The sequence below is a fragment of the Lipotes vexillifer genome, unplaced genomic scaffold (genome assembly GCF_000442215.2).
Source record: "Lipotes vexillifer unplaced genomic scaffold, Lipotes_vexillifer_v1.1 scaffold975, whole genome shotgun sequence".
In the NCBI taxonomy this organism is placed as follows: domain Eukaryota; kingdom Metazoa; phylum Chordata; class Mammalia; order Artiodactyla; family Lipotidae; genus Lipotes; species Lipotes vexillifer.
In genome coordinates this window covers 164,076-173,550 of record NW_006772641.1, presented here as the reverse complement: position 1 = coordinate 173,550, position 9,475 = coordinate 164,076, and the positions used below count along the sequence as shown (strand labels likewise).

General features: G+C 50.9%; 2 protein-coding genes across 2 annotated transcripts in view; one reads left to right on the top strand and one right to left on the bottom strand.

Moving 5' to 3' along the window:
- The first annotated feature begins 1,630 nt into the window (after positions 1-1,630).
- Positions 1,631-5,634, top strand: SLC51B (SLC51 subunit beta). Its single transcript, XM_007447683.1, is given in 3 exon segments — positions 1,631-1,727; positions 2,786-2,876; positions 5,430-5,634. Coding segments are annotated over 3 exon segments (393 nt in total).
- A 1,658-nt stretch (positions 5,635-7,292) lies between these two features.
- RASL12 (RAS like family 12) overlaps positions 7,293-9,475 on the bottom strand; it is a 12,321-nt gene continuing 10,138 nt past the window's right edge. The window contains exon 5 of the mRNA XM_007447682.1: positions 7,293-7,668. Coding sequence (XP_007447744.1) covers positions 7,293-7,668 — 376 coding nt within the window. The remainder of the gene's footprint in view (positions 7,669-9,475) is intronic.

The window sequence follows — 9,475 nt, the reverse complement described above, 5'->3', positions numbered from 1 at the left end:
TCTTGACCTCCATGCTCCTTTCTCTGTGGGTATTCAGGGGGGCTCTGCATATGCAACAGGGGCCTGTGGCCAGTGTTACTAATTAATCCAGGTACTCCTGCATCTGAGACTGGACAGAAACTCACAGCCCTTCTTAGCAAGTGCTCTGGACAGTTGGGGTTGGAACACAAGATCACATCGATTCGCCACTCCTGTAACTTTGTCTTTCCATTATTCAGTATATATATTATATCCTTCAAATGAGTAAGTAGGTAGTAGGCATCTGAGTCCCTGAAAGTCTAAAAAAAAGTCTTTCTTTCCCCCTGACTTCCATCTGTATCTTGACACATGAATGATCATTCATGTAGGAAAAACTCAGCTCAATATTATATTTGTGTCAAAATATTTTCCCTCAAAATCTGTAGCTGTTTCTTCAGTTTTCTCAGAGCTGGAGAGTTGGAGAAAACTCTTGATGGCAATCTTTTTATTAGTACCTTGTTCTTCTGTTTGGCTGTTTGCCATCCATTTGTTTTCCGATGTTCCTGGCTGAGCCTCCAAAGGCTATTTTGGATTGGAAGGCAGTGTCAGAGCGGGGGGACTTGAGATGGCCTCTGGCCTCTCTTGTTCTCTCTTTGCCTCATTGTCTTTTTAGCCCTATGACATGATTTCATGATTGGTCTGTTCAAAACCCTTCTCCTGTTTTATTTCTTTACTTGGATCTCCATTTCTGTTATCTTTTTCTTCTCCCCACCCCCAGTGATAATTATCCTAATGTGTTGAATGCGTCTTTTTAAAAATGTGTTTTTGTAAAATGTGTGTTGTTGTTTTGTGTGCATATGTGAATTTTCATAAACGGTGTGGCATGCCCCCTTATGATCCTCAGGGATACTTTCTTTGAGATATAAATACACTCAGGAGTAGAACTGCTGGGTCACGTGCACACTTACTTTGACTAATTTGCTCCCTAGACGGCTGCCCCACTCCCTGGCAGTGCCTAAGGCTATAGCCCCAGAGCCCCGCCAACACACGGCATTATCTACCTTCCAAACTATGCCACTCTAACAGATGTCAAGTGGTGTTTCATTTTGTTTTAATTTTCATTCTTGTTCTTGCCAAAGAGTTTATTTTCATATTCTTGCTAGCCTTTTGGGTTTCCTATTCTGTAAACTGCCCGTTTATATCCTTTACACATTTATTAGGATTCTAGTCTTTTTCTTCTTAATTTGCGAGAATTCTTTGTGTGTTCTAGATATCAGTTTCTTCCTGGAGAATGGGAGTCCCCTGCAAGAGTCCCACAGCCCATCAGTGGCTCAGTCCTCCTCACTCCCAGGTCTTCCCCACACATGACGAGTTTTCATAAAGATTTGAGTGACTCCCACTTCTACGGTCTCTGCTTCTCCAGGCCCCACCTGTTCCGGGAGTTCCAGCTGTTTTGGTCCTGTAACTTTGGGCCTGAGGAGAGGAGAGCTGGGTTTGAGCAGGGAGGGGAGAGTAAACTGGGGTGGGATATCCAGTCATGCTCTCTGCTTTGTCTCCAGCAGGCTTTGGGGCTTTGCAAAGAGCCAGAACCTAGGAGGCCAGGAGAGCACCTGAGGGCGAAGGAGCCTAAGAACTTTGTTGTCAGAAACATATCCCAACCAGGAGCAGTGGCATGGGCTACAATGAGGAGCTTACTGGAGCCCCACCTGGTACCGAGGTGCCTCAGGAGCTGCTGGAAGAAATGCTTTGGGTTTTTCGTGTAGAAGATGGTAAGTGGTGGACACAACACAAAGAGAGGAATCTGGTTGGAGCCCCCGTCATGGTCCCCTCCTCTGCAGCAGACTGCACGTTTTCTCTAAGCCAGGGAGGCTGAGGCTGAGGGGGTCTCACTACCCAGAGGGGTCTGGCTAAATTGCACCCTCCTCTTCTCAGGGCTGGCCACTCATTTACTCATCCATCCTGTCATTCACGAATATTTATTAAGTTCCTTCTGTGCACCAGGCACTGTTCTCAGCACTGGGGTTACAGAAGGGAAAAAACAAAAATCTCCGCCCTCATGGAGCAGACTTTCTAGTGAAAGAGACAGAAAATCAACAAATGACTAAAATGCATAGTGTGCTGGTGATGCATAATACGGAGAAAAATTAAGCGGAGAAAGGGAATAGCAAGTGTGCTGCAGGGAACATAATGTGGTCAAGGAAGGCCTCCCTAAGAAGGTGGTGTTTGAATAAAGCTTGCAGGAGGTGAAAGAATTAGCCATGCAGATTATGTGGGGGCAGAACATTCCTGGTAGAGGGAACAGCAAACGCAAAAGCTCTGAAGCTAGATCCTGCCTCACTTGGGTACAGTGTGGACCAATCTTGATTATCCAAATTCAGATTAGCCTCTTTACGTGTCTGTGGGCAGTGTGTTGAATCCAATTTAACTGCCAGGCCTTCTTTCTTTCCTCCCTCCCTCCCTCCCTTCCTTCCTTTTCCCCTTGTACTGCACTTGGCTAGCCCCTAGCAAAACTCTGAAGAATGTGAAGATTATCTTCACCCACACTCCTCCTTTGCCCACTATTATTACCCAGCTGCACTGCTGTCTCCCCCAGGTAGGTGAGAGCTTTTTCGGAGCAGAGATCTTATCTCCCCCCCCCCCCCCCCCACCCCCACCCCGCACACTGGACTGGGAGTCCCCGCAGGGCAGGGGGCTCATTTTCAGCTTAGAGTCTCTCTACAATACCTGGCCCACAGCACAGGAAGGTTGATGCTGTGAGCTGGTCTGTTAGGGGCCTGAAGGGCACCCAGCCTCTCCTCAAGGCTCTGTCCTGTGTGTCCCTCCCCAGCAACTCCTTGGAATAGTTCCATGTTTGTCCTGGTGGCCGTGGTGGTCGTGATAAGCATTGTCTTCTTGGGAAGGAACATCCAGGCAAACAGGTGAGGAGCTGGTCTGGGGGTGGTCTCTGGAGGGGGTGGGCCCTGCCCTCCCAAAGGAAACCTAGAGAGGGGTCATCTAGGGGCCTTGGCTGTCCACCCTCTGGGACAACAAAATGCATCCTTTAGGGTCCTTTGAGAACCCAAAGCTGCTGAAAAACTGGCAACTGTCCCTGATGACCACTCCTTGGCCCTGGCCAGCAAACAGGGCACGGGCTGGTGGTGTATCTCAGAAGTCAGGATCTCTGGCTCTGGAGTCACACAAGCTGGGTTCAAATTCCAGTTCTGCCACTCAGGAGCTGGGCAAGACACTCAGTATCTCCAAGCCAGCTTCTTCTTCTATAAATGGCAGTAATAACGGATTCCCTCCTCCTAGGATTGTGGCGAGTGCACAGTGGGGGCTTTTGCAGAGTTAGGGCTGTTCTTAAAGGGGAAAGCCTTGTGCTGCTCCAGGGCCAAATGCAGGGCACGGAAAGAGACCTAAGATCAGTCGGTGCTCCTGGGGTAATTTTGACATCTTTATAACAACAATACTCCTTAACCCTGGATACACAACCAAATCACCTGAGGAGGAACATTAAAAACACAGAAATCTGTACCTCGCCTTGGAGATTCTGACACAAAGGGTGGGACCTGGGCATTGGCATTTTGGTAAACTCTCTGGATGATTCCAGGGCTAACTTCTGAGAGCTCCTTGAAGGCAGGGACCACATTTGACTCAATTTTGTTTCCCCAAGCAACTGGCACAAAGTCTGGTTCTAGAAGTTATTCAATAAATGCTTGGTTCACTCATTCCCATTCATTCAATAATTACTATAGCCCTAGTAACTAGCAGTAACTTTTAAACAATAATAATGAGAATCTCTCCCTCAGATCTGTATCAGGTTTTACAATTTTAAAGGCACCTTCACATTCTCTCACTTGATCAAGACAGCCCTGTAAGGTGGGGTTGGCACAAATTACCTATTCCCACTGTACAGAGTAAGGTCACTGAGGATCCATGGAAGGGTTGGCCTAACCTCCGTGCTCTTCCTTCTGTGCTATATTTTACGTCATCTATGAATCCTCCTCACAGTTCTGCTGTAAAGCCAGAAAGAAATAACCCAGTGCCCTTTGCTCACATTGGTAACTAGTCGTTATGAACTGCTATGGCCCAGTCATCATTCATTCCACAGAATAAGCTGAGCATCTGCTCTGCGCTAAGCTCTGCACTGAGAGCAGGGGCCGCAGGGCTGGGCAAGATAGATTCAGCCCTGGCCTTAAGGAGTTTACAGTTTGGTGGGGAGATAATTGTAGTTTAGAGTGACAGGTGGCGACTGTGGGACATATAGAGTATTGTGGGAGCACAGAGATGGGATCTGGGGCCTGCGGGGCAAAGAGAGAGAGAGCGAGGGTGGGCTATGGAAGCCTTCCAGACCAAGGGACAGCACACACCAAGCCCGAGGCGGGAGGAGGAGGGCCCGTGAGGCTGCAGTGTGGAGTGTGGGGCGGGCAGGGGGAGAAGGAGGCCAAGAGGCAGCAGAGCCCAGAGTGAACAGGCCCTGGGGGCCATCCTAAGGAGTTCAGGTTCTAGCTCATGGGCATTGGGGAGCCAGAGAAGAGCTCTGCACAGAGACATGAACGGCTTATGTTTTAGCAAGATCAGTCTGGATGCAGGATATAAAAAGACCCAGAGGGTATAGCCTCTAAGAAGGTGACCTTTCCTCTCTCACCCTGTCAGGAAGCATCCCCCTCGACAAGGTCACTTCAGAGACAAGGCACGTGTCCTCAGAAGCAGCAGACACTGAGATACTCCCCTACGGCCCAAGCAGATTGGGCGGTCAGCTCTAACCACAGCCGGGTCCCTCTACTATGGCCAGGAAATCTAGAGGTGAATACTTTGAGTAGAACCACCTCAGAGGGGAGACATTTGGGAAGGTTATTAGAAGGAAGACTGGATCTTGAATGCCAGGTTAAGGAAGTGGGAGTGGGGAGCCACTGAAGGTGCTTGAGCTGGGGAGTGATGTGTACGCACAGGGACTTTAGAATCATGATTTGGTGTGTGTAGGCCAGTTTGGAGAAGTAAGCACCTAGAGGCAGGGAAGATTAGTTAGGAATTTCCTGAGGTAGCTTGTCTAGAGATGGGGTGGAGTGAGGGTGGGGATGGGGTGTGGGGTGAGAAGGACCTGCACTAAGTAGGACGACAGCCCTGCGATGAGAAAATGTGGTTTGGTGAAAAGAACACGGGACTCAGAGTCAGGAAACTTAAACGCATGTCCCAGGCATGTGATTCTTTGGCCCCTTTGAGACACATTACATCACCTGTAAGGGGAACAATAGTAGTTAAGCTCACAGGTGGCACTGAGGATTTGGTAAGGTGACACACAGACAAGTATAAGATGTTTCTCTGCCAAAAACCATGGCACCATCTCGGCTTCTCCCGCAACTGTTCCCAGAACTGGGTACTGGATTTCTACCTCAAACTCACTAACCCACCTGGCAGACCCAGTCCTGCCCCAAACACTCGGTACCCCAACTCAGGGAACTCACATTCCATAGTGTTTTCTCTCCTCCCAGAAATCAAAAGAGGCTGCCACCAGAAAAACAAACTCCAGGAGTCCTGTACTTGGCCGAGGCCGGAAACAAAGACGACAACAACCTGACCATCCTAAGAGAGACTTTGCTCTCAGAAAAGCCAAAGTTGGCCCAGGTGGAAGTGGACGTAAAAGACAGTGATGTGCCGCCAGTCATTCTTCCAGACCCATGAGAATCTGAGAGCTAGTTAGGGTGCAGGGCAGTGCCCCCGTGGTGTTAGCAGACAGTGAGTGAACTGCAATCAAACTAAAACCCTGTTAGGAAAAAAACGAACAAAACCTTTTTATTAAAATGCTCCTGGATGTGGGCAGTTGGAATTGCATAGTCTGTTCAAATGGCAGTGGTCCACACACAAGCGGCTTGAAACAAAAGTGCAAAATCCAGAGCCAGCCCGTGGGTCAGGAAGCCTGGCCAGGACTCCTCACGTGCGTGGCCTTGAGGAGTTCACAGCCTCCCTCTGACCTTGGCTTCTCCGTCTGCAGAAGGTGGCTGAAGCCTAGGCAAGAGCTACTGTTTTCAATCAAAGCTCCTGGAAAGGCTGAGTGAGGAAGGGGCAGGATTCTGGACTCAGAATCCCCTCCCCCTCCCTTCCCCCACCGCAGGCCACTCCTCTACCTGCTGGTCTGCTGAGGGTCCGTGAAAGACTTCCTTTGGGCCAGGGGCCCTGTGGTAAAGACAGCTAGAAAACTAAGAAACTCCCTGCCTCTGAGACCCTTCTCTTGCTAACCGTGGGATCCCAAAGGAGTGTCGCGATCCCACGTCTGAGCCACCATGTTGCAGTATAAGCTGTGGTGGCAACCCCAAATAATTTATGCCAAAATTTGCTTTATGAACCAAAAATGCTTTAGGTGGTATCTTACAAAAGTGGACTTTGAACACGCAGACCCATTGCCAAGGGTACTAGGCCCTGCCGCACCAGACTACAAACAGAAAACTGTGTTTCTCCCTACTGGATGTCTGATACAGCCAGTTGTGGGCTCCCTGGAGTCCTGGGTGATTGTCACTGGAGAGAATGACTTTGTTCTGCAGTTTTGATCAGTAAACTTGAGAAGGCTGGTCCTGAGGGCCTGCGGACAGAGTCCTTGATCTAAGGTTGTAAAATACGGGGGCCCTGCCTCCTGGTGGAAACACACATGAGGCTCGCTACACTGGCCTACCCGCGGCCCTCTCCCTCTGCCCTCACTGAGAGGCAAAGGACTGGAAATAGGCCTTCCCGGGACACCTTTGCTTCTCACAGGCTGTCCCGTAGGATTATTGCAACTAGATTTTACTTGGATAAACTGTGAGGTTTGTTGCCTGGGGGTTCTATGAGGTCAGAAGGCAAGGGGAGGGCCAGGCTCTGGCCCCGCAAAACCTGCAGCTGCCCTGCCCTTCCCGTCCACCAGGAGGTGCTGGGACCTCAGGGCAGGATGCCCTCAGGCCCACACTTATGCAGTGCCTCCTGAAGCTGTCCACCCAGAGCTGTCCACCAGGGGCCACATCAGGCCTGGCTGTAGATGGAGCAGGAAAGGGTGATGGCGCCATGATGGATGCTGCAATTTCCTTCCGCTTCAGGCTGACCCCGGGTCTCTGCGTTGTCACAGTGGCTGTTTCCTTCAGGGTGAAGGATGCGGTGGTTACCATGGAAACCAAGGTCTGGAGGGAATAGGAGCAGAATTTCTGCCTGTCCCTATTGCTCCTACAGTGAACTGGGTATCAGGGACACTGCCTGGTGCTGGAGGAGGCGTCAGCTGTCCACCAGAGGGTGAGGGCTGCCGTTCCATCAGAAGGAAAGTCGGTCGTGAGAAGCCAGCTCCTGCCCTGCAGACTGCCCAGCGCTGAGCCTGGAATCCTGAGCAGGGGCCCTCAGAAGATCTTGAAGCCCTTCAACAGTGTCAGGGTGGGTGCCTTGCGCTTGCTCTGAGCCCGGGATGACTTTACAGTGACCAGCTTGGCCTGGGCCACAGTAGGCATCTCCTTCAGGCTAGCAGTAGAAAGTGTGTTGAAGGTGCAGCTGGCCAGCCCGTGCCGGGCCGTGAGTGGGGCCTGGTAATGCAGGGCCCTCTCCTCGGAGATGAAGAGGGGCCTGGCCAGGGAGTTCTTCTCCATCTCCCGCCGTGCCTCCCGTACTGCCTCGTGGAAGACGTGCTGCACGTGCTCGAAGTCCAGGCAGGCAGAGACCTCGAAAAACAGGCACCTGAACCTGCCCGCCAAGGCCACGCCCTCTGCCTGAGTGACCTGCCTGGCGGGGAAGCAGGGTGAGGCGGGGTCAGGAGCATGCATCCAAGTCAGGCAGGCCCAGGCCTACACTTGTATCCTCACTTACTAGCTCAGTGACCATCTTCATCTCTCTGAGGCTCAGTTTTCTCATCAGTAAAATGGGATAATGAGAGCTGCCTCTCAGGGTTGTTAAGATTAAGAAGACGATTTGTGTCAAGTGCCTAGCACAGTCCCTGCTTAATAAATGGTGGCTGATGTCACCGAAGCCAGAATTTCAGAACGAGGCTGAGGGGAAGGGAGAAGCTGGCCCAAAGTCCCTGGCTAGACCCTGCCTGTGGCCAGAGGAAGATGGGTATTCCCAGCCCCACATCCCCTTGACTCCCTTGGTCAGGAAATGAGCCACCCTCAGCCCTGGCATGTGGGATCAGCTCTGGGGAAAGGCAGTGGTCTGGTTGGAAGGATGTGAGACCACAGTGTCCACAGAGGCCTGGTGGGCCGAGGTCCTGACTCAGGACACCTGTGGTCGGCAGAGGTTTCAGGGCTCGTGGCAGGGAGTTTTGTCTGCTTGCCCAGGAGAGAGGCAGGAGAGAGCAAGGGTGACAGCACGAGAGAGGGAGCAGCACCTATTCCCAGCTTCATCCTGCACCACTTCCCATGATGATGGGATCAAGTATTTGTAAGTAGGAAGGTCCTGAAAGCCATGGGAATCAGGGTGAGAGAAAAATACTGGCCCTTGGATAGGTCAGATGTCCAGAAGAGGCAGGGGGCAGGCAGGGGGAGGGGTCCCTGAGGGCTGGAGGCCAAGGTTTCAATGGCTAAATCTCACTGCTGAGCTGCCTCACCTGCCATTCCTGAAGACAGTGGCACAGCCTGGGAGCTGAGAGGGGACACCAGGGTGGGTATGGTGGGAAAAGATTTCTGAGCCAAGGTTAATTTGGCAGGACCAAAGGCTGGAAGTGGGCTAGCTCAACAGACAGAGGGAATGACTGGGACAAAAAGGGTCAGGGACAGAGCACCTAATCCATTCCCCAACCAGGGTTGGTGTCCTGTCAGCTCACAGATTCCTGAGGAACTCCTTTTGAAAGAATACTTGGTATTATGTGCCTTTGTGATGAACTTGAATCTGAAACTTTGTCATTGTGGGGCTTGAATAATGAGCTTTCAGAAACAAGAACCCCATACGTGCATGTGTGTGCGTGAATGGATGAGCCGGGCATATAACATTATTACCCTTTTTCTTATTTTGGCGTAGCCTAGCGGAAGTGTTATCAGTGGTTAGCACCGTGCTAACCCACATTTTACCCTTTAGCTGCAAGACACTCATGGGAGACACTGACGAATGCTCAGCTAAAAATTACATTGTCTGTGCCCATCAAATCCTGACCTACCAACCTCGGGACTTGACCAAAGAAGGAAGTGGGGACAAATCTCATGACTCCTTCTTAGGGAAACGATGCTGCTTTGCTCTTTGCCCCCAAACCACTTTCGGACAATCCCATTGGCAAATATTGGGACCAAAACAGTGGCCTAGTTGTTTTCCTCATATTTAAAACTGGTTTATTCACAGTCCAGTCTTCTGATCCCTATTCTAGGCTCTGCGGGATCTGTGATTCCTCAAAGACAACCTTTTGGCTTTAAGAACACACAACTTTCCTCATTCCCTAAGATGGAATTTGTCTGGGTCTGAGGGTCTGCCCACCTTTGAAGGCTCCTACCGTGAGCCCCCTTCATGAGACCACACCCCCTTTCCCCACTGCCCATCAGCCCCGATCTATATTAAGTGTTCCCTCCTTCCTAACATCAGTCAGTGGGCCTTTGGGGCCTGGGGA